The sequence below is a fragment of the Sander vitreus genome, chromosome 11, assembly GCF_031162955.1.
Source record: "Sander vitreus isolate 19-12246 chromosome 11, sanVit1, whole genome shotgun sequence".
Classification (NCBI taxonomy): Eukaryota; Metazoa; Chordata; class Actinopteri; order Perciformes; family Percidae; genus Sander; species Sander vitreus.
Window position 1 is genome coordinate 18,582,630 of NC_135865.1, and position 27,188 is coordinate 18,609,817.

A 27,188-nucleotide genomic window follows, 5' to 3' on the forward strand; every position below is an offset into this window, starting at 1 on the left:
TAAGCAGTTGTAATTAGAGTTTTAAACTCCCATCTCACTCTCTGTTTTTCTCTCTCACAAACACACATGCTCACTCACTGACAAACTCCTAAGTCTCTCTCTCCGTGTCTCTCTCTCTCTCTCTCTCTCTCTCTCTCTCTCTCTCTCTCTCTCTCTCTCTCACTGACTCATGCACTCTCTCCCTTTCAACTACTCCCCCCTCATTCACCCAAACTTGCACACTCCCCTCTCTCCCTCTCCTACCCTTTTCTCTGGTGGGATGTCAGTGGAGGATTTTAGCCTATGGGTGTAGATGTAGAGAGAGCTGGGAGTTGATTTTTTTTCTCACTCTGAGTGTTTCAGATCTTTGCAGCTAAGACCAGATTGTCCCTGGATGTTATTTCTTAGCTGAAAAGAAAGCATCAAGAACTGCGGTGGAAATGTTACAGTGAGGTATGGTGCCACTGTCTCCTGTTTGAGTGTCGTTTAGCTGTGCGTGACGGTTTATGAGTTTCTCTGTTTACCATTCACAGAGGGCCTGATGGCACAACAGGCATTGGCATTGGCAATTTGTTCTCATTATGTTTTTGAATACTTTATTCTTTGCATGAATGTGTTTTTCTGCCTCTGTCTGCATCCATTCTGCTTTATATGTTTTCCAAGGTAAAGACCTCTTCTTAAATGGCCACCATCTGTCTGTAGACTGGCCTTTTTGTTTCTTTCTCTTTTTTTCCCCTTTTTGCGTGCTGTTGTTTGCCCTGAGATGTTGCATGTGTGCCGACTGGCAGCACAGAGAAAGGAAAACAGGTTTGTTGGCTTGATCACTGCACACAGAAACACACACTCCTCCAAAAAGCCTTTGGGATACAGGATGTCAGTTGGGAATCGTCCCAGATTCAGAGGACCTTAGGCAGCTTTCACCCATACACTGTGCGGTTGTGTGATGTGTGTCAGTGGTAAGAGAGAGTGAGTCAGAAAAAGTAAAAGAGGCATACAGAAGCATTGTAACAGGCAGTTACAGAACCGTCTGTAAAGCTTTTTCTGCTTGGTGTGACAGACAAGAACATAACTCTGCCTGTGTCACCCCACAAAACTCTGCTATTGTTTCACAGGAGCTCACAGATGGCCTCATTCAGATGGCTGAGTGCTGTTTGTGTCTGAGAGAGAGAGAGAGTGAGAATGTGTATGTTAAAGTTGGTGGTGTTAGGCCCTTGGGACGATATGATGCAAAGTTGTAACTGTTTAACACTGTTTAAAAAAAATCAATCATGGTAAACTGATGTACAGGGAGGAGGACCAGCCATTTCATCAAGGTGTGTGTGTGTGTGTGTGTGTGTGTGTGTGTGTGTGTGTGTGTGTGTGTGTGTGTGTGTGTGTGTCTTACACCCATCTGTCCTCCTTCTCAGCCAGATTGTGGGCCTCTGTGTATGGCAGCGTTGCATCGAAGTATCGCTCTCTCCTAAAAAAAAAAAAAAGGCATTTTCAGGCAGTTGCCTTCTGTCTTGTCGTTCTTCTTTCATATGTCTCTTATTTGGAACATGGCAAAGCGAGCTGCACTGGGTGTAGCCGGCAAGAGGCTAAAGTCACGAAGCTGTAGTCTGTCGGTCTGCGTCAGACCGCAGCCCAGTCCCCTGTGCTGTGGTCAGCTGTTGAGCCACATGGTCTCAAGACTTAGTCACCACCCTCCCTGATAATTATGGGTTGATTTATGAGCTAAAGAGGATGATGATAAAGAGCAGAAGGAGGAGAAGGCTGGGGAGAATAGGATGGCTAGGTTGACTAGGAGAATAGGATGACTGTGCAAAGAAGTCACTGCAAGAAAGCTTTTTTTTATGGATCTTCTGCTGTCAAAGCTGCCCCCCCTACTGTTTTACTCATGTAAAGCAGCCCACCGGTGTTGATAATGCTGAGGCACGTGGCTTTGGCAAGATTTAAATGACACCTTTTATGCATTATTAAGGGGAATAGGCCTACTTGTTCGCACAGAGTTCTGTAAGGAAGTGTGGCATGGTCGTAAAAGTCACGGCTGCATGAAATTCAGAGAGGAAAAACTAGAAATGACAGCCACTATGTCTGATCAGTCAAGTCAATCTGGTGGTCTAACACCTCTAACTCTGGGCTTGTTGGTCAAAAGCCTTTGTTTACATTTTTATTATATCTTCTTAGATGGGACTGGCTGGTTACCACGCTTACTGGATTTCCTTTGCAGCGCCTCTGATGGACAGAAAAAAGCACATGCATACACACACATGCATACACTGAGTAGATAGATGCATTTCATGTGCCTGACCTCAGAAGGCAGACAGCTGACTGGGCAGACAGATGGGGGGGGTGGGGGGGTGGATGATGGGATTAAGGGGGTTACTGTTCATCTGGGGAAGCCATAGATTAGTTTCACCCTCAAATCTGATTAGTGCAAATTGTAATCCACACCAATATGTGCTATTTATAATTGGCAAACTATGACCTGAGACAGATGTCTGTCATATATGAGTGGAAATGTGCAATATCTAATGCATCAACTTTAATGTTGATTGATCCCATAGGTTATTTTTTTAATAAGGATTGTTTAGTCTATATTATCAAAAAGCCTCATAAATAAAGCATTGTGCACTGATTAAATATACAGTAATAAGCATAATAAGCATTGCACTTCTCTAACATTGTTGGAATCACAATGGACAGTTTAAAAAAGTAATCAAAATCCATGCAGCAGAAACAGAGAGATTGTCTTTCTGATTCCACACATTCCATTTGTCAAAAACTAGTGCCTATATTACCCAATCCACATTACAACTCGACTATCAACATTTCAGCCAGATATTCAGGTGTGTTTGCTAGTAATAGGTAATGTAGCGTCGCTAGCCTGAAGACTAGTTACTGACATCACTTGAGGCAGTTTATCCGATTTTGCGCATTTCCTTCTGGAGCCCATAAAGTTTTTTTCCCCATATGCAGTCGTACTTCACAGGATGACACATGCAAAACTGGTGGAATTGCCCTTTTTAATAAACTATGTAGAAAATATTTGGTCATTTTAAATTATTTAATTCAATTTAAGCAAAAATTCTTGAGTTAATCTTCTGTTGATTGACTTAATATACTATGTTTTTATAAAGAGTCAAACTCCTGAAAGTGTAGAAGTAAAATAAACAGGAAGTGTAATCCATAACCCTTGTAATTGGCATTTTTTGTCTTCCTATATATCTCAGGTGACCGCATGAGTTGAAAAATGATCCTGAGATGAAGATGAAATCCCAGACTATTCTTATACAGTAAGGGAGGCCCATGGGACTGGGCAGTTGGCAGACTCAAACGGCAGCTAATGACAGGTGGTAGGAAGCACTGCTGGCAGCAGCCGCAGCAACAACGTGTTATTTGGGCGTGGAACACTTCCAGCAGGCTAAGATTAAATCCAAACCTTTGGTCTGAGATTTTCCCCCATCTGATGAAAGAATGTCATCAAAGCAGAGCAGTCTGCATGGATCCAATACTAAACAGGTGCACTGGTTGACCAAGCCCTATATGTTGGTAGTCTTTGTCAGAGGAGGTGAAGGCTGTACCCCATGTGACCTCATCTTTCTATAGAAGACTTCCGCATATTACTGCAGGCTTGCTGCCGCTGGCATGTGACTGGAGTCCTTGCAGACTTTGTTCGCCTTCCAGGGCTATTATTGGACACCGTGTCAATAAGGAACATCTAAGTCAGGGTCAGTGTCTGGGCTTGCCAGGATTTGCTTCTGCTACATTTGTGTGTGTGTATGTGCATGCAAACATGTATGGCTTCTTACCTGTTTGTACCCTGAATTGGAATGTGAGAGCTGTATTTAATGTGAAATTGAGGTAGAGCAAACATAGAGAAAAAACACCTCATAGGTACAGGTACTTAAATGTTATAAAGGTAATTTTGTGCATAGGATTGGGAGCTGAAATTATTTGATTGTGTGACATGGCAAGGATGGTGACGGGAAGATAGTAAAGGTCTTTCTCAGAAAGAAGTGCGAGAAAAGAGAGTAGCTCATGAAGCAGCTGGTTCGCTCCCCTCCCTGGAAGGAATATGAGGGCAAGTGCATGAAATGTAACTGCTTTACTGCTCCCATCACTATCAAGCTTCTAACACACACACACACACAAATGCATATGCGCACATGGACCCTCCCTTGCACACAAACAATTGTCCACCTACCAGTTTCTGCTGCCTGCAGCTAGAGAGTGTATATTAGAGAGCTGAATATGAGCCCAGCTGCAGAGCCATGCAAATGATTTGAACAGGACTGGTTAAGCATTCCCTTTTAAAAAAGAAAACACTGCTTTGATCTATCCAAGAAGCCGTGGGGGGAGTTTATGCTGAGATGAAAGATAAGGTCTGGCTGTGATGTTTGTGTGCTTGATTTCAAACATGTCATCTCTCAGATTCAACCCTAATCAAATTGGGTCAATACTTAATGGAGCATGATGCCTCCTCTCTTACAATGCTATGATACACTGCCACCTGCTATCATGCTAATCTCCTATGGATCTGTGTCAAACCAACCATTGTCGAAAATGAAGGCATTGAGAGAGTTGGAGGATGTGTTGATGAAAGAGCGAGCCAAGAAGTAGTGTGTGTGAGAAGAAGACTAACATACAGCATAGCTGGATTGACGGTGGAACATAGTGATGGAAAAGAGAGAGGAGTCAATGTGAAGGGTAATAGAGGAAGAGAAAGTATGAAGGAAGGGGCGATAGAGGACTGTCAGTCTCGTTTCCGTTGTATTGTATTGTATTGTCCGTTGTATGTATGCTCATTTCTGTAAGTGCAGATAAGAGCTCTGAAGAGAGGGATAATGTCTAGGTAAAGCAAAATCTCAGACCATACTGTGGAGGCAATTGCTTTGGCTTTGGATTACAGGTTCCCCCCTCAGGTGTGTGCATGTATGTGTGTGTCTGTGTGATTTGAACCACCAGTCTGGTAATTTCATGCCCCTGATGTACCTCAATTCAGAGATGTAATGCACACTCACCCCTGAACCTCTCCCACCTCTCTTTCTGTGTTCTTACTTTGTCTCCATTTTCCACCTCCATTCATCCTTCTTATATTTGCCAACTGACCCTATTCCAGAGTAGAGGGAGTTTAGCTTAACTAAGCCACTGTAACACAGGGCTCATAAGTAGATAAGTGTAAGAAAGTTTTGTTAAATCAAGGTTATGGCTAACCGTCATAGTAAATGGGACCTGGCGTTGCAGCCTGGCTACAGCTTCATGAGAGGCCAGGGACTGCCTTGTTCTTTGCATCTGTGTCTATGAAAACAGCGTCACTAGTCTGACTCTTGGCATTACTGCAAAGTCAGGGTTCGTGCAAGGGGAATAAAGATTAAGGAGCTTTACGAGGAGCAGAGTTAATTATTAGCACTCACCACACAGTCACAAACAGACTGAAGAGAGGAACATTTTTGCTTCTAGTTGTGTGTTGAGTCTGTCCAGTTATGTAACCCATTAAAACCATGAATTAATTAAATTAGCCCACTCTGGTTGTATGTGTGTTCATCAGTGCTGAAGATAGTCGCGCAGTGCACTGGGCAAGAACAGAAAAATGTGGAATCAAATTCCTGCAAGGAAAACGGACTTTAACGCAGAAGGAGCATGCATTCAAATCAAGACTTCCATGTGACATTACACAATGTCAGAATACATCAGTGAAGAGCGGAAGTAAACTTATGATTTACTACACATGGAAAAAAGGCTGAGAAGCAAAAATGTGTTACTGCATTGGTGGTTGGGTAAAACCCCCATTAATTATGTGAGAAGTAACAGAGAGATTAACATTTGATGAGCGAGGAATCGATGCAGACAGATGGAGAGATTTTCCAGTAGGAAAGCACAGGAAGCTAATTAAAAGCCAGATGATGTGTTAAGAGATGTGACAGAGAGGAGATCCCTATCTTTTCCAGAAATACCCTCTCTCTCTTTCTCTCTTTAGGTTTCTTCATTTACTTGGTAATTTCTTGATTACCTCTGCTTCTGTGTCCTATGTCCCACTCCAGACCATATTCTATATATACTCACTCAGTGACTGTCTGGCAAGTAGGTGTTTTGATTTTTTTTTTACCCTTATGTGTCTTCCTTTTCCCATTTTTGTCCTTCCCCTCTTCGTCTGGGTGGTTGAATGCCTTTCAGCAGGCTCTCTCAGTCCTGCTGGTGAAGATGAAGGGAGGTGCAGAAGGGAGATTTAAAATGTGAAAACGGCAGGGTGGCGATTGGTAGGAGTGCTGGGTGAAATGGTTTAAGTGAGGCAGTGATGGACATCTGAAGCCTGTGGAGGTTGGGAAGAGAGGGCTTGCTGGGAAAATAAATGTGGACTGGAGAAGCTGGCGGCTAATAATTGAATAAAGGAGGTGGCTTCAGGTGGAGGTGTGTATAAGTGTGTGTGTGTGTGTGTGTGTGTGATTTGTCTCTCAGTAACCAGATTTTCGGGGATTATTAGATAAGCACCTTAGTAATTATGACGGTGGTCATTAACTATTCATCACCTCACACTACACTGCTGGGCTAAGTGTTTGTGTGTATGTGCGTCTGAGTGTGAGTTACAGACATACACATCTGTGCATCAGCATTTAGACTCCCTAATATGTTGTTTTTCTGTGTGTCTGTGTGCAAATGAGACAGCTGGCTCACGTCTAAACAAGAGATTTCCAGGCACACCTATTCAGGCTCTGTTGTATCTCTCTTCCAGTTCTCTTTGTCTGACAGTTCTGTCTTTGTGGGCAGCCTTGACAAAAGTATCCCTGTTTGACCACAAACTCTTCAGGGCGTGTTCGCAACATGAGGTGAATCCAGGCGCCTCCCCTTTTTGTGTTTTGTACCCTCCTACTCGTTTTTTACACCAGCGATGTGATAGTAGAGAATAGGGGGGTGGGTGCGTGTGAGGATGGGGGTGTAACTGTACCCCCTCAGATGGAGTAGGTGGGCTGGGTTCACTGGGGTCTGGAGAGGGGGAGGGACGTAGAAAGAGGGAGAGAGAAAGACAGATGTAAAAGAATGAACAGCTCCAAGCGGCAGAGTTGCCATGACTACGGGGGAAACGGATGAATGAATGACATCACAGGTGGCAGGGAGGTGAGAGAGTGTGAAATTGATTTGGTGGCGGAGCACGGGGAGGCGGCTCGCGTTGGGTTTTCGTCGGGTAGACACATTTCTCTCTCCTCCGTACCCTGGTGTCTTCTGTGGACGGGCTCTCACTGGTAAGGCTCCGCTTTTCATCTCATCAGAGTGAAGGCTGATTTTGAGGATGATCGCAAGTGTGATTTTTACTCTGATAACTGTTTTAGGGTCTTGACAACATGTGAGACGGACGTTGTGTGTGTGTGTGTGTGTGTGTGTGTGTGTGTGTGTGTGTGTGTGTGTGTGTGTGTGTGTGTGTGTGTGTGTGTGTGTGCGCGTGTGGAAGTCATGTGGTGTTCCCGGCATGGGAATGAAAGGAAAGGCAGATGTGCCATGCAGTTGTCGGGGGTCTAAATATACCATGAGATGCATAGTGTGGAAGAATGTCTGTGTTTCTGGCTGGGAATGAACAGCTGATTGTGCAAGAATGATTTCACTGTGCTATGAGATATCCTCGCGTTAACGTGGATTAGTGTCTGCTTATAGGTTGTCACACTTTAGGGCTGTTGTGATTATGTGTATGCGTGTTAGAGAGAGGCGCACTATCTTATATTTATGTTGTTGTCAAGCAACTTGGTGTGCTGATGCCCCTCTCCACAGGGCGATCAAAGCACATGTCCAGTCATTGAACAGCACCCTTGGAGTGCTAACGAACACTTCAGCAGAGAACCTGGCTCCTCTGAATACTTAAAGGTTGGTCTAACTTTGCAGAGCACCTGCTGCGAGTTCATGGGCAAAGCCCGTGCCATTCATCTGGCTGTGTGCTTAATTACGAAGGTGACCTGCTTTGACCCATGAGCTGAACAGCCAGAGTTGAATTGTAGGGGCTAGAAGTCACAGCTAAGCCAATCAGAATCCTTAACTCAGTGTCTTTTCTCTTTGGCCAGCATCCAGAATGGGGGAACAGATTACATTTGGGATCAAAGGATAAAAAATGTAGGCTAGATTCGGAAGGCATAATCCATTACTATCAACTGGTCTGCAGATCTGTTGGAATCAGAAACCGGTTTTCAGATACAGTACATGGAATTTGCTCGTAGTGTTTTGGTGCATAGACAAGAAACACATATAGGACAGAAAAAAGACAACAAAAATAGTAAAAGATCCTGTTTAAAAAATATGTTCAATGTAACTGTTTAAAACGAAAGAACTGCAGGAATGTGCAAATATTCTCACCCCGTCTCACAGTGTGGAGGTGATGTTGGGTTGGTGGTTGGTTTCACATTTTCAGTCACTACCATTAAGGGCACACTGTTGTTGAGTAGAGCATTCAAGCTCTAAGGACACTGTACTGCAGGCAATCTAGTTATGTGTCAGGTATGTGTGAACAGTGCTGGTTCAAAGGAGAATATGTAAAGACTTACATTTACATTTGCATCATTTAGCTGCTGTTTCTAACTAGACTATCCCTGTTCTATTCAGAAAACCTCAGCAGCCAAGTACAAAGAAGGCCATGGTAATGCATGTAACACATTTACCTGTATGCTTATGGCTGATAAATGTTGGCTTTAAGGCAAAATGTTTAGTTTAGTTAGTTGTTGCTATGTGAAAGAGGAAAAGTCAACTTAATGTGCTTCAAACTTTAGTTCCCACGTCCACATTGTGGAAGTTAAGTGAAAACTGAGGAAAAATGTCCCCGGCAGGTGTTGGAAACGGCATTGTAGGTATGGGTCACTGTTTTTGCGTGTGTATAGTTCTTGTTTACATACACATCAGGCAAACCTCGTTGTCAAGTGAGGAGAAATCAGGCTGGACATTAAAATGCTCCAGTACAAAGTAAAGCAGTGCTGGCATGTCTTTTAAGTCAGTTTAAAAGCTTTCTGAGTGAATGGCTGTGAGTCTGCCAGCTTTTTGGATGGCATGGTTGGGGGCACAAGTGGGTCAGTAGTGTAGAGCGACGCCAGCTCCGATCGCTTTGTCTCCACTCCGAGAACAGAACTGCCCCGTAGCGAAACGCAGGTCACTCTACCTAGGTTTACTTTTTACTGTTGTAAATAAATAATCTGAAGCCGAATCTAAGCCACTCCACTCTGGTACTGCATCCTTTTTATTCTATGAGTTGAGTTTTATTCTTAATCTTTCAGTTCCCTATGTGCCCCTCTTGTTCGCTGTTCATGACAAGGAGGAAGCGTTTCAACTAGGTTGCTTAGCGACATGATGATTTGTGTTTACACCATAAAGTCATTTTACGTGCATGCGTGTTTTTGTGAGCGTTTGTCAGTGTGTTTGCAGTCAGCCCTTCCTCCTTGTGGTGTCAGCTGGTTGGCAACGCTGTGGTCCGATATGGTGACTGGAGTGGTACACAAACACTCTGACATTTAAACATGCCCACATGCACAGACTGTGTGGAGGGTTTTGGCATGTACTGTAGGTCTACCCTATGAGTTACACAGAGATGTATTATATGTTAAAACTGTTTCATCAGTAACCTTCATTTTACTGTTTGTACTTGTTGAAAAGAAATGTTTGAACAGAGGGCAGGAAGTGAAACGGCGAGACTATCCAGTCAATTTAACAAACCCCCCCCCAAATATCGTATACTGTATGCCTCTTTTACAACATCACGGACGAGGGGAGATTCATCTTGGAGGTGGAAAAACCTAATAGACACCACAGATCATTTTTTAAGGACAACGCCAGAAAAGAGAAGGCATGGAGTTTAATTACAGCAGTGCCTGGAGTAGGGCTGGGCGATTATGGAGAAAATCAAATATCACGATATTCTTGACCAAATACTTCAATGTCGATATTGCAACGATATCGTATGGTTGATTTTTGATGAAGAATCACCAGAAATGATTTAATGACTTAGTGGGTAAAGGTAAATAATAGAACAGCTGGAACAGTCTGGTAAGTTCATAAAATTACATCGCTTTACTGTAATACAGCCTGTAAAACCAGGAAAAGACACCACTTACCATATTACGATATTATGATATCCAAAATCTAAGATATCTGGTCTCATATCGCGATATCAATATAACATCGATATATTGCCCAGCCCTAGCTTGGAGTGGAAGTTAGATACTAGCTTGATAAACACGGGATTGTTCTGTAAAGTACTTGTAGAGATAATACAAATGTGTGACTCGGGCAGCTAGTGGGATGGCGCGTGGCGGAGGACGGAACATAACCGGAATGCAGCACAGTGGAGAATCTGAGTTAGACTTGTAATCTCTATTGCTCACCACTGGAAAACCTCCATAGTGTGAATGCAGTTGTTAGAATCTGTATTAGAATTTGGGATGGGAATTGTAATGTAATCTTTTTGTTACTGTTGAGTTGTGAGAGATTGAGAGAGACAAAACTTACCTCCCCTTGTTTCAATGCAGTTTTTTTTTTTTTTTTCAGTCTCCCCATTCCCCCTCCTCTGCACTGCTGCTTTCTAAAATCAGTTAAGAAATCACGGAGTCATGGAACATTAGATTATGAAGAATGATAAATGACTGCTGTTTTCTAGACTTGTACAAAAATGTTGCCTTAAACAAATTTAATATTTTATCGGCTTGATGCTGCTCTTCTCTGTTGTTCAGATGCGAAAATGTTAACAGGAATGCATTAAAGTGAGTTTGCGAAAGTTAGTTTCTGAGACTATTGGGGTAGGACATTACAATTTCTCTCACTGTCACTCTTTGCTTTTAACGATGTGTCTCCACTCTTTCTGTGTACTTTCCTGATTGTGGTTTATCAAGACTTTGTCTCTTTTCCAGTAGGCTGCAGAATGGCTTTAATGACTATTAAAGCCAGATGGGAGAACTTGCAAATTGTGGGGATTACAGTGAGATAGGAAGCTCTTTGTTTTGCACGTTTGTTTTTGTCAGAACTTCAGCAAGTCTAGCTACAAACTAGACCTTTTTGCCAGAGGCAACATACCAATCTTGTTTAATCCCACTTCTAGCCAATAATCGTTGAATATCTGCATAAATCTGAACACTTAATTTCATGTAGAATGTCCTGTGTATTTCAAAGAAGTTACAATTTGTATATGACAAGACAGTGCTAAAGTCTTTATATTATTACAATGGTAATTATGTAGTCTTTCTCTTCCTACTCTCTCCTTCTACCGTTTTGCATCACTTTGTATTGTTCCTTCGGCAAGTACAGTATCTCGGCTTTGCCAAGAAAAGAACAAATGGCTGGTTGTGTATAATTGAACGTGTGTGTGTGTGTGTGTGTGTGTGTGTGTGTGAGAGAGTGTGTGAGAACACTTGCTCACATACGCAGCAGGTTTCATAGGGAACATTGCTACTCGAATTTGAGCAGCTGTGAGCGTAGCATGATAACATAAGCAGAGCGCTGATGTGGGTTAGGCGTTAGACCCAACTGTGCATGCATCTGTTAGCTCACTGTGAGTCAGTAATACAGTGTGTGTCAGGCAGTGGTCATGGTTTTCACTCTTAGTCAGCCGAGAACAGAACATGGCAACTTAACAGGAGGAGGACGCCACCTCTGTGCCAAGTGCCGCTTTATTGGGGAGCTTCTCACATGCATGACTGTGCCACTCTTTTGTTTGTCTGGTTATTGATTGCCTCTCGCTGAAGCTTCCAGCCATCCATTATGTTTCCATGTTGTCCATTGTTCCAGCTGCTTGGAGCTGGGAGCTAGGGGAGAGGGTAATAAAGGAGAGACAAAGGCAGAAAAGTTGAGGGATTTTGGGGTTGACGAGTGGAGGGGAGGTGGTTTAGAGGGAGAAACTGAAACATAATTATAATCAGAAGTGTGAGGGGAGAGAAACTGGCTCATGAGTTATTAATTGTGAAAGCTCTCCTCTGTGTCTCTATGCCTTGGTCCTATACTAATTTACTTAATTTGTCTATCATTGTTCTGACTCTGACAGATTTTTCACTTTACTCCCCCATGCTCACAATTCCATCATGTCCTTTTCTTTCTCCCTGCAGCTAGCAGTGACAATGAGCTGAATCAGTCCGCCACTGTTCCATTTGTAGTAATCTACCGACTGGAAGATACTACAGATGTTACTTTGTTGTTGTATGTTGTTGTATGTTGTTTTGATACTCGTGCTACAGATACATTTCTGTTGGTTAAATACCCAGCCCCTGACTGTTAGACAAAGTGTACCTGCACAAAATCCCATCGTGACAATGCAGCAATAGCATTCACCAGTATCGCTTGTTCGTACTCTTTCCGTTTGAAACAAATGGATCAAAGGGGACATGGCCTGTCGTGTGTCAGGCCCATAAAGCAGAAATGTGGCTGTTTTTTCTTGTTTTTTTTTTACAAGGATGCCATTCTTACCTTTTATTTGTCCACCATTTATCATATTTTACCACTAATGCATTTAATGTGTTTTCCGCTAATGGCACTGACTAAACACTGTGACGGACTGAGCTGTAGCTGGAGAGTAAAAATGACTCCAGACGGATGAATGTTGCTTTATTTCCTCTCTGGATGAATAAGTAGGCAGTTGTATGTTATCCATAAGAACTTTATAAACCAATATTGTGTCAAGGCTCGTTGCTATAAGTTGTGAGTCTGTTTGCCTCCGAATGGTCATAAACTTCTGTATGGACTTGCACAAGGTACATAAACCTCTTTTTAAATCAGTGGAGGTTCTCTGTGCTCTGCAGCATTATACAGGAGAGCGTTTAAATCCTCCCCTTGCAGGCAACGATCCACCTTGGAGTTGAACAATATAGCTGCTGCTAGGCTATTTACTAGTATTATGAATATTAAATAGTAATCCTTGCTGTTCAGTTTAAACCTGGACTGAGCTGCTCTTTTGGAGAAAAATGGTTGGATTACAATATAATCCATCCTTAAGGGTGAAACCCAGATTATAAATAGATTTCACACATGCACACAAAAGTCTGTGCACTTAAAAATAACTAAATTTGTAATTTTATTTTAACTAATTCAGCAATTTTTGATTAACTAGTGCAGTGCCCGTTCAAAACGTGCCTGTTTGGAACGGGCCGATTGCTTGGCCTGTGGTATTGCTGCTTGTAGCTTTTTGTACCCCAAAATGACTTACTACTTACAGTGTATATATGAAGGACTTTTAGTTAGAATAGAATATAGAATATGATAAATGATAAAACAGCTAGTAAGTCTGGTTGAAAATGACATCACTTTACTGTAATGCAGCCTAAGACTACACTTGTGTCATATCACAATATTACGATATCCAAAATTTAGGACGCTATCTAGTCTCATATATCAATGTCGATATAATATCGATATATTGCCCAGCCCTAGTTTTAACTACATTTTAGTGTTGTCTTTTTCATCAACTATCTTGCATGTTGATATTGCCACAGTCAGCATTTAATAATTATTAGTAATAATAATTGATTTATTATTATTATTATTATTATTATTATTATGACTAATAAGTCTTTTAGGTCTGAAAATACTCTGCTAAGTTTAAAAAAATAATTGGGTCTGAGGCGGCTCACAACATTAAGTTTGATACCATATGTAACAGTCAGGGGCGCTGTATAGGGGGGGAAAGTTAGGACAATTCCAAGGGCCCTTGACTGACAGGGGCCCCAAAAAATAGGTAAAAACTAATATAAAATTATTAAACCTTCATCATTCAGTATATATATTTCAAATATAATAATAAAATTAATGAGCTCTTTGTTTTTACTTGTTTTTGGCAGTAAAAGTTAAATATCCCCATTGACCAAAAAGTCAACATCCATATTGACCGACCGCCCCCCTGTATCTGCATGAAATGGTTTGGTCCTGCCTTAGAGCACTCAGTGACGGTGTTTAGTAGGCAAAATCGATTCCTTTTAAGGATTCGGGTTATTCTGAGTCACTCACTAAACTGATCCGGGTTGTGCGAGTCACTTGAGTCACTTGAGTCACTTGAGTCAGTATTGTATGCTACATCCAAGGCGAGCTTTTAATTTGGATAAAATGCCATGTTTTCATTTAGAATCTTTTAATTTTATTTGGAAAACGTTATATCCATGAATGAATGGTCTGAAAGAAAACCGATTATTCATTTAAAAATGACATGAAATTAGATTTTGAAACTTTAATAGGACTGACAAATAAGAAAGCCATCCGGACTCTTTAATGTAAATTCCATGCGCCCCTTTTTCATGTATGTATGTATGTATGTATGTATGTATGCATTTAATGTTTTCAATGTGTATGTGTATCTGCACTTGAATAATAAAGTTTTTTGAAGACAAAAAAACGAGTTGTCGGAAAGGTGAGCTTACGGACTGTCTGCTCGCCCTAATTGCATTTTAACATACTACATTTATACACCAAACCTACAGTAGGTCTAGCTAGGCTACTTGCAGAACATTGTATGTTATTTCAGAAGTGAAAGAATGGCTTTTGTTGTTGATTTGCTTTACCCTGAGCTCGAGGAGAGACCTCATTCGCTCGTCTGAATCAGATCCACTCATAACAACGTAGCCGGCTGATTCGCGGGATTGACTGACTCCCACGAGAACTCACGAGTCATCACCAACTCACTCAGTTGTCGGCAACTCATGAGTTGTCTGCGAGCCGAGCCAGCCGAGCCGAGGCGAGCTTGTAATGTTTCGGACTGTCTGCTCGACCTAATTGCATTTAACATACTACATTTATACACCAAAACCTACAGTAGGCCTAGCTAGGCTACGTGCAGAACATTTTATGTTATTTCAGAAGTGAAAGAATGGCTTTTGTTGTGGATTTGCTTTACCCTGAGCTCGAGGAGAGACCTCACTCACTCGTCTGAATCAGATCCACTCATATAGCCAGCTGATTCGCACTAGAACTCATGAATCACCGACAACTCACGAGCCCTCGTTGACTCGTGAGTTCTCGAGTGAATCCCATGGTCTGCGAGCTTCCGGCTCTGAGTCTGCGGGTCAGGATTGTCTCTCTGCTCACTCAGGCGCTTGAGTTGACTTGTGGAGTTGCTGTTGCCTACGAAATTGTAAGTTATAAAGCTTTTTGCAGCTAAGATGGCTAGCATAGTAGAAGCTAATGTTGCAAGAGGTTTGTGTGTGGCGCTGTTATCATTTTAGATTGAATTGTAGTAGGACTCAACTGAACCGGGTTAATGATACTAGAGACTCGCGATTCGTGAGTCAATTTAAAGACTCGGGTTAAAGATCCGAGTGAATCACGACTCGAACAGGTCTAGTGTTTAGTTGCAGTCAGTAGATGCGCCAGAACTAGCTACAGTGACAACAATGTTACCAAGTAACCTTAAATCAAAATCTGGTTTTCAAAAAAGGAAAGAGAGAAAAGAGACGGAGGAAAGACAAAGGAAAAGGTGTCAAACTGTAACCCAGTTTTTCACCTAGAAAGGTGGGTAGCCTATAGTCTGAGTGGTATTAACCTGTTGGCTTAATGTCCATAGTGAAATATAAGCTAGCTAGCTACAGACTAGTGTTAGCCTACATTTAATCACCATTTAATCAGTGCAGGGAAACGTTTAGCAAGATATTCATATTAAATCATTGTCCCTGCCCCTTTTAGCAGACTTAACAACAGATGAGTCAGCAGCACCCCAGTCTCCCCCTAACTGTGCCCCTCCCTGTCCCAGTGAAGAAGGTGAGCAACATTGTGTTTAATGACATGCCAGTTAGCATCATAGCAGGGAGTCTGTGGGGATTTCTCTGTCTCTCTTGCTCTTTTTACCATTACAAAAAAGAAAATGAAATATGTATTAATGACACATTAATAACAATTATTTTCTCACATAATGATCATTATGAAATAAAATAAAAAATAAAACAACCTACTGTCTGTACTGGATGCTGGACAGTTGGAAACAGTGAGTAGCTTACCTGAGCCTGTATGTAAGATACAGACAATATTAAAATAATCCAGTTTGATATTATGGAATGACATCTATAGATACATACTTTATTATTCCCATCATGAAGGGCAATTTATTTGAGAGGCTTGCACACACACACACACACACACACACACACACACACACACACACACACACACACACACACACACAAAGAAATCTATCGTATCTAATGTATGTAATCAAGTGGTGGTAGGTACAACTGTAGGTAATTTGGGTCAATGTTCTGCTGTTTTCATTGTTTTGAGAGGATGATGTTAATTTATTTTGATTGAAAATTTTGTTCTTTTTTCTTTTTAAAATGAATAATTATAATAATAATTAATAATAATAATAATTTTGTTAAGAGAATTTTCCATTTTGTCAAATTTCACAATAAAAATACATTGAGACTGTAAAAGATGGCCCTCAGCACATTTTTTATGGTTGCTTTTAATCTTGCATCAAATAGTGAACTGCATACTAGACTTGCATTAATGTACAAATCACCAGGAGTAAATATTGTGCTAGTACTAGTATTGAACTACAAGAAGCAAGACAGTTGCAAGCCATTAATTGGCGTTATGTAAAGCTTTTGATGGGACAGTTAGGTCCTAGAGATGTGGTGACAACAGCTGCGCAGAGGGGGCCCAATTTGATTTTTTGTCATGGGGCCCAAAATTCTTGGCGGTAACAGTGGTGTAATGATTCAGTGCAATGCCTGAGATAGTTCCATTTCCAATTAGTTGAAACCTAATAAATATAGAAAATCTCATGTAAAGAAATAAACACTGGACCATTTCGTTAGTAGCATAATTAGGCCTAACAAAACAACCATGCAATTAGCAATGTAAAAATAAAACCCAATGAAGTGACAAAAAACACAAGCTGTCACCACAGCTTAACAACCACAGCACTGTCTATTATAGCAGATTGTATACAATACACATAGTAAATCATAAAATTAACTGTGTAATTAAAGGAGAATCATGTGGGGAACAACATGATACTATATACGGTTGTGCTGTGCCCCCATAATCAATGTAATAAATGTAAATACTGCTGGAAAATAGCTGCAGGACAATCAAATTACTTTGACCATGCAGGTACTGTATAGAGGAGGGGGGTTTAGGTAGAGACTGAAGGAGGCAAAGTAGATAATGTAATCTAAATAGAAATGCACTGGATTAACCCGAATGTATGTATGTGTGTGTGTGTGTGTGTGTGTGTGTGTGTGTGTGTGTGTGAGTGAGAGAGAGAGAGAGAAAGAAAGAGAGAGAGATTCTCATTAACAAGAGACTGTAATCACAGAGTCTTGTGGTCCATTGGGACTTGAGGAATTCTTGTTTCTGGCAAATGCACTGTGCTTGCTTCCTCAAAAAGCACATGTGCCAGATAGTACACAAGGTATTTATTTGCATGGCAACATCGAGCAATCCATAATACATGCAAATAGTATTCAAAATTTTAGATTTGTCTGATAAAATAAATAAATATTTATTTGTGTAAATATATCACATTTGATGAATAATTAATCCAAAAGGATCTCTTTTCATATATAATGCATCACCCCCAAACTTTCCATGTGCCTTTGGCTTTGCCGTAATTGGGAACATTTCCTGCATCAGACATCCCTCATTATTAGTGTCAGTGAAAGTATGCACACACTCTGGGGTTATAGCCATAAAAATCATAGTGGTGATACAGTCGTAGTATTGACTGTCACCTGATGGTGATCATGACAGAATGACAGTTGTGTCAAAGAGAATGACATGTCATCTAATGTGGGACAAAAGCTGTTATGAGTTTGTGATTGCTTTATAGAAGCAGGGAGACACAATCCTCACACATTTGCTACAGTACGACCATTGACATCATTAATTCTGATACTATACAAACATGCACAGATGTGCATTGTTGCACACATATGTTGAAATAAATGTATTTTATAACAAAAAGTTATACCATTAATTGCTGCATTTTTAAATATCTGTCATATATATATATATATATATATATATATATATAATGAATCCCTCCTATCTATCTCTATTGTCTTCACTGTATCTGCACTCTCTGTGTACCTCCCTGCTTAGGCGCTTGACCTAATTGTAGCAAATTATTAGGACGAGACTCCAACCTATTATCCCGCTGCTGTTACACAAGAGATGATCTCTATAAACAGCTATCTGCATATAAATGCAGAATCTGTAGGCAACAGGGCAAGATTTTGGTATCGGTTTTGGTTTGTACTACGTTTGTAGTCTGAGTAGCAATATGATATATATCCTTTTTTTGCCAAGTACATTTTTACGTATATGAGTAATGTATACTCTGCATTTAAACCATCCTAAATATTTAGGATCAGTGGGCAGCCAGGATCCGGGGACCAACTCCAGTTGTAATCCCAGTACCTTCGTAAAAGGCAATGGCAGGATTTACCTAACATTCATGTCTTTATGGTGAAAGGAAACTGGAGCACCTAGACGAAACCTAGGCCAACGTTGGGAGAACATGCAAACCCAATACTCAGCAGTGCCAGTACTTGCTGTGAGGCAGCAGTGCTAACCACTAAGCCAATATTTTTTTAACAAATTACGTTTGAGCGGGCTTTGGTTGCATGCAGGTAAACAGTCCGTGTAGACGGCAAAAGATGCGGAACAAATTGGTCGAAATACAATCTCGTAACCCATGGGCTATTGTCTGACAACGATTTAGCTTTTTATTAACTTTAAAAGAATGTATATGCATTCATATGCAGATATCTTAACTTAAGGTAAACTTGTAAAACAATCAGGTTGTTAATAGGATTGCTAATTGGACTGTAAACAATGACCAGTGCATGGAAGAGGAAGTCTTGGCCTGGTTATCTGTTATCTGTTATCTCTGGCTACACCAGAACCAAGGTTATTTTAGTTTAGCATTTTTCATTAGTTTTTATTTTTATTTCGTTTTGACTTTTTGTTTTCAAACTCATTTTAGTTTTTGCAAGCGGGTTTGCTAGTTTAGTTTTTATTTTTTGAAAATGCTTAGTTTTAGTTTTTATTAGTTTTAGTCTTTTTTTGTAATATGGGTTATTGGTCAGGGGCAAGATTCAAAAAGGTCATAAAAAGTATTGTGTAATAATACTTCAACAAAAACATCAAACAATTTTAGAAACATGTAGGCTATTCACATTGTATTCAACAATAACACCCGTAAGTTACATAAAATGTACATATGATGAGCACACATATGTAAACAGTCTACACAAGACGCCGCAGTAAGTGGAAAATGTATAAGTGACGTGTGCCAGGAAAAAACCTAACTAGCCAATAGACTAAAGAAGACATACATGAACAGGTGTTTTGAACTTTGGTTCGAGTAAAGTGGCGAACTTTTTGAAGTCAATTGACTCACACAGTTGTGTAGACATCCCAGTATCAATCCACATATTAACCCACGCTTCCTCCCGCTTGTAGTGTTCCTGCGTATTTACTAACCGGCAGCTATCGGGTTGCTGGTGAAAGCCCTCCTGTAGTGTTCTCTGTCCTACAGTTGTCTCCGTCATGCTGCCTGGCCCTGTACCAATACATCCATGCCCTGTACCGGGGTTAGCTTCTGTTTCGGGGAAAGGGGGCTTAGCGTTCTCCTTTAGCCTCCTTGTGCACGCTTCTCAAATGTACTTTCAAATTTGTGGGATTTTTCCCTTTCATAAATTGTCCACATATTTGACCACCTTCCACTGCAAGGCACTTGCTTTATCTGACACAGTCATAATCAAATAGGACTCTGCCGCTTTCTTCTGACTTTCGGTACCGCCATGATGCCAGGCGAGGGGCATGGACTATGTTGTGTTCATTTTGACATGGAATGTCGGAATTTCTGGGTTCCCAGTCAGAAACTATATATGTCTATGGCATTGACTATATAAAACAGGTCTATGGTCGGAAATGTCAACTCTGAAATATATAACGTTATTTGCTATATGAAAGACATTGACAAAGACGAAAACTAAGGACATTTACTTGATTATTTTATTTTAGTTAGTTTTGCAAACGGACATTACAGTTTTAGTTAGTTATGTTTTTTTTGTAATACCTCGTTTTTATTTTTATTTCAGTTAACGACAATCTTTTTTCCCACCTAGTCTTCGTTATTTCGTTCGTTTTCTTTAACGATTATAACCTTGACTGGTACCCAAGAAATATTGGCTGTTTCCCCCGTTTCGAGATTGTCTCACATTGAGACCTTGTGTGAGACCTTGTACTGTTCCCAATGCACCAGCAAGTCACCGCTCTTCTGATAAAGCATGTTACATGTCTATCGCTGCACACGCGCGCACACACACACACACACACACACACACACACACACACACACACACACACACACACACACACACACCTGGCATCTAATTTTACTCAGGTAGATGTTGGAGTAGTTGTTTCGGCAGTGTTTTGCTGAAGATGCCGCGAGTTGCTTCTGTGACCCGATTTCCTGTGACAGAAATTACTCGAGCATTCAGTTTGACACACACACACGCACACACACACACACACACACACACACACACACACACACACACACACACACACATCCATCCATCTCCCAGTCTCTGCCTTTCTCTCGTTCCCTTTTAAGCTTGTTCTGCTGCTCCTCTCCTAATCACAAACCTCACCTGCTTCTCATGCCCTTTTATCCCATTTCCCATGTCCCACGTTTGACAGCAATGAGAGATAACAGAAAATCAGGACTCTGGAAAATGCGGTATGCTACATAACCTGCATATGTGTGAGCACCGTGGCACAGATTTTTAAAATGTATGTCACAATCCTACTTTAGTCACACACTGCCCACCTCATTAAACTGTTTTACGCTCATAAAAACTAGTTTTTCTTGCTATCTCGCTTTATCTTTTTTTCTCTGTCTCTAGTCTGCTGTTCTTCCCCGATTCTCACCCGTCTTTCTTTCTCCCTCGTTCGTCCTCACCTTCTCACCCTACTTGTGCAAATCCTCTTTTTAATTCAAAGGATTGGTATTCATATATGCAAATCAGCCTTAAAGCACAAAGTCAGAGAGGGTTTGCCCTAGTGACACTGCAAGCACATACAAACGCATGATAGAGTGTGTGTTAATGTACTGGTCTCAAGCCCTACCATTCTAGTAAACTGTACTTATCAGTAGTTAGTTTGTGGCCAGTTTAAGACCGTTGATGAGCACTTAACATGTCACCGCACCAAAAGCCGCACTGCAGCAGCTTCTCTCTCTCTCTCTCTCTCTCTCTCTCTCTCTCTCTCTCTCTCCTTAGCTGTACTTCTATCCAATCTAACACTCCCTCTCTTTCCCTGTCTCTTGCCATCTTTGTGTGGTGGTGGAGGTGGTGGGGGGGGGGGGGGTGGTGGTGGAGTGTAAGGAGGTGAAGAGCATTGCGTCATTGGGGGTGTGTTGAGCAGGAGGTGGGCTGAGCCGGCAGTCAGTGACGCGAGCGGACCACGTGCGCCTGTCATGGATGGGAAGACGTTTTGCAGCGGTTATCCGGCTTTAGGCGAGGAGAGCTAGAAACAGCCGCAGCTCCCCTTGCCGACGGCTTGATCGAAGGAGTGAATGTCTGTGTGTGTGAGTGAGTGAGTGAGTGTGTGTGTGTCTGTGAGTCTGGGTCTGTGCGCATGTAGATGGTGCATGGGCTGCAACCGGAGCTGCTGCTGTTGCTGCTGGTGAATAATGCAGACAATGGAACTGAGTTTGGATAGCATGCAGGGAGCCAGATTAATAATGCATCCTGCCGGGTTATGAGCTCTGCATTAGTTAGTTTTTGCTGGAACCTGTAGCTGGCTACTGTCTGCCTGCCTTTTTGAATTACTGACTCCCTGCATACCTTTCTGCCTGCCTGCAAGCCTCTTTACCTGATTAGCGGATCGTCTGACTTTAGTCAGAAAATGTCTCACTACCATTTCATCAAATGCTGTAAGTAGCCATTCACCAGCTCTTAATGTGCATGCAAGTGTGTGTGTTTGCAAATGCACTTGTCCGTGCCCCAGCCATGGGTGTGTGCCTGTTGTGTCAGCACTTACTATATATGCAGGGTGTCAAATACTGTCTGAGTTTACATGCTTAAGAATTCTGGTCACCAGCTGCCAACACAGCAGCACAATCTAAACTTCAAGTGTGTGTGTGTGTGTGTGTGTGTGTGTGTGTGTGTGTGTGTGCGCGCGCAGTAAGTGGGTGTGCGAGCTTGCTGCAGAGAGTTGCTGCAGATGTGTGAAGTTGACCGGTGACTGCAGCAGGTACTGGCAGAGGGAAAGAAAGATGAAATAGAGCCACAAAGATGCAGATCCCATGAGCGTCTTGCATATTTATAACACAGTGACAGACTGATGGAGAGAAAAAGTCATTTCAGAGAGAAGGACAGATGGAGAGAAACTGAGGGTGATTTGGAGGAGCATTGCAGATAGTGGAGGGAATGGCAGGATTGGGAAATGGAAAGGATGTGAGGATGCAATGAGTGACATATGAAGAATGTGGCCAAGTGGTGCGAGGAATGATAAGCAGACTCGGGGAGGAATGGGGGAGAGTGATACTGATATTTGAGAGGTGATAGCAAGGTAGGAAGGAAAGAGAGAATAAAAGTTAAAACAGTGAATTTTATCATAGAGGTGATGCATGCTGCCTAAAGTCTGTCCTTGACTCTGAGAACACTACCTGTCTAACCCCAAATCACTACCCACTACATACAGTACGTCTATCTACTGTATATCTTGCACATTTATGGGGTTTGCAGCATGTGTGTGTGTGTGTGTGTTTGTGCACATGTTGTGCTCTATTTTCTAATTTACAAGCTCCTGCAGTGCAGTCAGTGTTATTAGCTGGAGCCTGAATGAGATGTTCCACATTCAATCACTAACTGATAGCCTGGGGATGGGATGGCAGCAGAAAAAAGCAACTGCTTTCTATCCCTCTCTCTCTTTCTGTCCGTCCACTTATTCCATCACTCTCAGATTCATTCAGCACTGTTTCTCATTAGGCCCAGCTCCTCTGTCCTTTCCCTCTCTCATTCACATTTCATGTGTCTGTTTTGAGCTATTCATCACACAGTAGCAAACGCCAGTGTTTCGGAGCACACATTATGTCATAGTTTTTGCAAATGTTGAGATTAAGTAGGAATGACGTGTGTTTTTATCAGCCATGTTGATGCAAATTCACATACGGTTTTCATTTGAGAAATAGAAATTCAAGTATTTATTGACTGAGGGCAAATTCTTATTGATCTTTGCTGTCAGTGCTGGCCATATATGATGTTTTCATCTAAAAACGGAAGACAAAGATATTCTCCTGCGAATGTTCTGATACACCAACCAATGATTGTATATTATTTACAACACATTCAGCCACATTACATGTACATGCAGCAACACACAGCATGTTATGGCAAGTCATGAGGGACCGATTTTGTAGTCACAACATATCACAACATTTAGTGCCACGTGTGAACTGTTGTGCAGTTAAAGTGAACCTTTTAGCACACTGAGCATACATTTAGACAAGTGCATTTGTATCACTTTATGTTCATTTACTAACAAAATATTGTTTTACGTCGGTGTTCCGCTGTCTTGATGATTTCTTTTTTATCTAATGGATATCCATCTACTACTGAGTATACCTTAATGTCGTGTGAGTGAGTCACGTCAGTATCAATATGCCATGTTATGTGACGTCTGTCATGTGCGCTGAGTTTACGGGTTGATGTGACTGTAGCCTTGAATGCCTGTATAGTAGATGATATATGAGGTTGACAGAGAGTGTGAAGGATATGGCCTAACCAAGGAAGATATGACAGTCACAAAGTCAAGGCAGTGATGGAGACAGGCAGTTCACCATATCCACATTTTGTGTGGTAAAATGGCTAGTGTGTTTTATGATCTCTGCTACTTACTGTCGCTCAAACTACTACCTAAGTGTTGAAAAGAAGAACGAAAACAATCAAATCTGTAGCCTCCGTGATTGTTCTTGGTGTGCCAAATCTCTCTCTCTCTCTCTTTAGTCAAAGGAATGAAGCAATATGTGACAATTTCTCATCCCTGTGCCCTGCCATTGCCACTTTTTCGCTTCAATGAGGGTTTTGTCTAGATGTGAAATAAGTAGTTGATTACTCAATTATAGAAAACTATAAATACAATTGCCAACTATTTTGATAATCAGTTAATCGTGTAAGTAATTTTACAAGCAGGTTCCAGATTCTCATTCTCATCAACTTCATTTCTTTGTCTTATGTAAAAGTAAACAGAATATTTTGGGTTAAGACTGTTAGCCAGATAAAATGAGCGATATGACGATGTTAGGCTTTATGAACTTTTGATGAGAATTTTTCATGATTTTCTTTCTTTTATGGACTGACTGATGAATTGATTAATCAAGAAAACAATTGTCTGATTAATTGATAATGAAAATAATCTTTAGTTGCAGCCTTAGCACTTTACGTTTTACCCTTTTCCACTCACCTGAGCTCTCTGGCCATTAGACTGACACACTGGCCTAAGCTAGTTGTCTGGGATGTGCATATGTGTGTACATACATATAGTCTAATGCTCCAGGAGAGGTGAGTTCTGCTCTTGATGCTCTGTATTTTTAGCCCTGCAGTAAGTTATATGTCAGCATACAACAGATCAAGGCAACTTGTATCAGTGCACCCACTCTTGTGTCTACTATGGACACAGACTGTATGCACCACAACTACTACTGCAAGTCACATATCAAAATGGACTGAGTAGAAGAAAAGGTGAGAGGGAGATATATGTGAGAGTAGAAGAAAAAAGGAGGCAATAACATGGGACTATGAAAGCTGGACTGTGTAGCGATGGAGTGGCATGATATTGGAAAAGGCAGTAGGTTGAATGTTTTTTTTGTGTTTGTATGTTTGTGTCTGCTCAATGTGCAGCCAAGTTCCTAATATAAAATATAGTTGAAGCAGACACCTGGCATGAACGGTATAATAATGACACCCCCCCCCCTTGTCTTGAACCTGAACACAAAAGAACCTTTTTTACATGTCTAACCAGAGCAGATGGCACTGGTATACTGTATTGTGCAGGATGTGTGTATGTGTGGCACACCGGGGTGGAGGGGGCAGGTGTCTGAATAAATGTGTAGATGTGAGAGATGCAGCAGCTCCATTTGTCTGCTTGGATGGCTTTGTCTCTACCTGATAAAAAATCTAGTCCAAACACACTTCAGCCCCTACAGAGGAGAAACGACAGTTTGCTGTATAAAGTAGACACAAAGTAAAGTAGCAACAGCCCTCCAACGGCACATGCCACCCTGTGGATTTGCAAAGAGATGAAGACCGATGGTAGTAGTGAGAAAGAGACAGGCAGTTTTGTGGGAAACATGGGGACAGCATGAAGTACTTCAAAGGTGTCCCACTAACATCACTTTGCACTTGACAAACAGAGTGATGTCTGCTCCCACAACCCAACAGAGAAAGAGAGAGTTGAAATAGAGACACAAGAACCACTGGAGATCAATTGAGAAACAAAGATGCTCCAAGGGGTGGGGGGGGGGGGGATACTTAAAAGAAAATGGGCCCAAAAGAACCAGAGCAACGAAGTTGAGTTTGATAAAAGAAGGAATGAGATATAGAGACAGCATGGGCCAAAGAGGGATGAGTGGGTGAGTCAGAAAGAAAAGTACACTATTTCTGCAAAGACATCCACCTCTTTATTTTTTACTTGTCTTCTGGAGTGGCTGTAAACTAAATTTGTAAAATGACCAAGGCCAGATTGTTGCACATATCTTCACCTTTACATACATTTATGTAAATCTTCTTTTTTTTGTATGTGTGTCTTTTTTTATATTTTGAGCACATTCAGTGAATTACCTAAGCACACTCAGTGAATCTCATTCTGAGCCCACCTACTGCACAAACACTGTACCCCCTAATCATCCAAGCAGCCCATAATAGGTTTAGCAGCTGCCTGGGATGAGATCTGTTTGGCTAAGTTCCACTGAGAAGAAGAGAGATTAAGCAGAGTCAGGAGAATCAGTGGGACAGGACAGACCACACACAAAATGCTGTGATGCTTCTCTCAACTCACCCCACGGCTCAACAGAAACAGCAAATATCCTTTACAGTAAATATGCTAAATAGCGGCCCACACACAACTGCAGACACAGACATGCAAAGCATACATGCATGCACACAAACACAGTTCTGCCTGGAGATGAAACTGACAGCATGTTTCATCACTTTGATACTTATTTGCTCAGTAAGTAAGAGTAAATACTATGTACTATGTTTTCACTGATTCACCAGATTGTCATCCTTACTCTTTGGATGGACCGCTCGCCACCAGATCTTGAGTGAAAACAAATAATGCACGCATAAATAACTTTTGCATTTAGTTTTCTGACACTAAATATCATTAGCGTTGTCTTGCTCTTTCTCTTTTTCTCACTAGGTTGTTTCCAGCTATGTAATGTCTTTCGTCAGAACATGGAGATAGACCAGTGTCTGCTGGAGTCTCTCCCCATTGGCCAGCGCCAGCGGCTGGTCAGGAGGATGCGCTGTGACCAAATAAGGGCGTACTACGAGAGGGAAAAGAGTCTTCAGCGCCAGCAAGGTGGAATCAAGGTTCGAGCGCCGCCCACCCACCACAAGAAGCACCGTGTCCGCTTCAGCCTCGCCGATATAATACAGGATGCCATCATTCGCCATGACGACAAAGAAGGTGTGTATGCAGGTGCACGCATGAGGGTGTATGTCTGTTAGTGGTTGAGTGAAAAGGTTGTAGTGTGTGTGTGTGTGGATGTGTACACAGTAAACATTTGAGGGTGAGACCTGGATACTAGAGAGACACACACACACACACACACACACACATGGCCAAAACAGTTCTTATGACATCCAGGTGACACAAACCACTCGACTGAGGAGAACAGAGTGAAGCTTTATCCTGATACAAACTGCTCTCAAGGAGATAAAAAACCTTAACACAGATGATAATGTCATCGCTTTAGAGCAAAACAGTCATTCCGTAGATTGGCTTTTTGTTGGACTCTAGGTAAAAGAAAGCACTCACGTTTGTTTTGTCACTTGCACTGTTCAGTGGCAGTGACACGTCTTTTTAAAATACTCTTTAAAGATAAACAAATTCCAAAAGTAACGAGAACTTATGACACAGTCTTTTGGTTGGTTGCTGGATGTGGCTGGTGTATGGTTTTGTTTGAAACACAAACACAAAGTAATGCATCAAAACAAATATTAGCACGATAAAATATTAGCCAAGGGACAATGAATACTGGGCATTGTTTCAACCAT

The 27,188-nt window shown here is 41.5% G+C and overlaps 1 protein-coding gene across 6 annotated transcripts in view; it reads left to right on the plus strand.

Moving 5' to 3' along the window:
- Positions 1–275: 275 nt before the first annotated feature.
- The window catches only part of myo16 (myosin XVI), a 109,957-nt gene continuing 83,044 nt past the window's right edge, over positions 276–27,188 (plus strand). For 3 of the 6 annotated variants that reach the window (XR_013502680.1, XM_078262085.1, XM_078262086.1), the window contains exons 1-2: positions 21,402–21,841; positions 26,329–26,598. Coding sequence is in view for 5 of the 6 variants with exons in the window: in XM_078262085.1 (XP_078118211.1) it covers positions 21,814–21,841; positions 26,329–26,598 (298 nt within the window). In the remaining variant the exon portion in view is untranslated. Of the gene's footprint in view, positions 433–7,007; positions 7,200–15,474; positions 15,649–21,401; positions 21,842–26,328; positions 26,599–27,188 lie in introns of those variants that run through there. The other 3 variants (XM_078262087.1, XM_078262089.1, XM_078262090.1) reach the window with 3 other exon arrangements.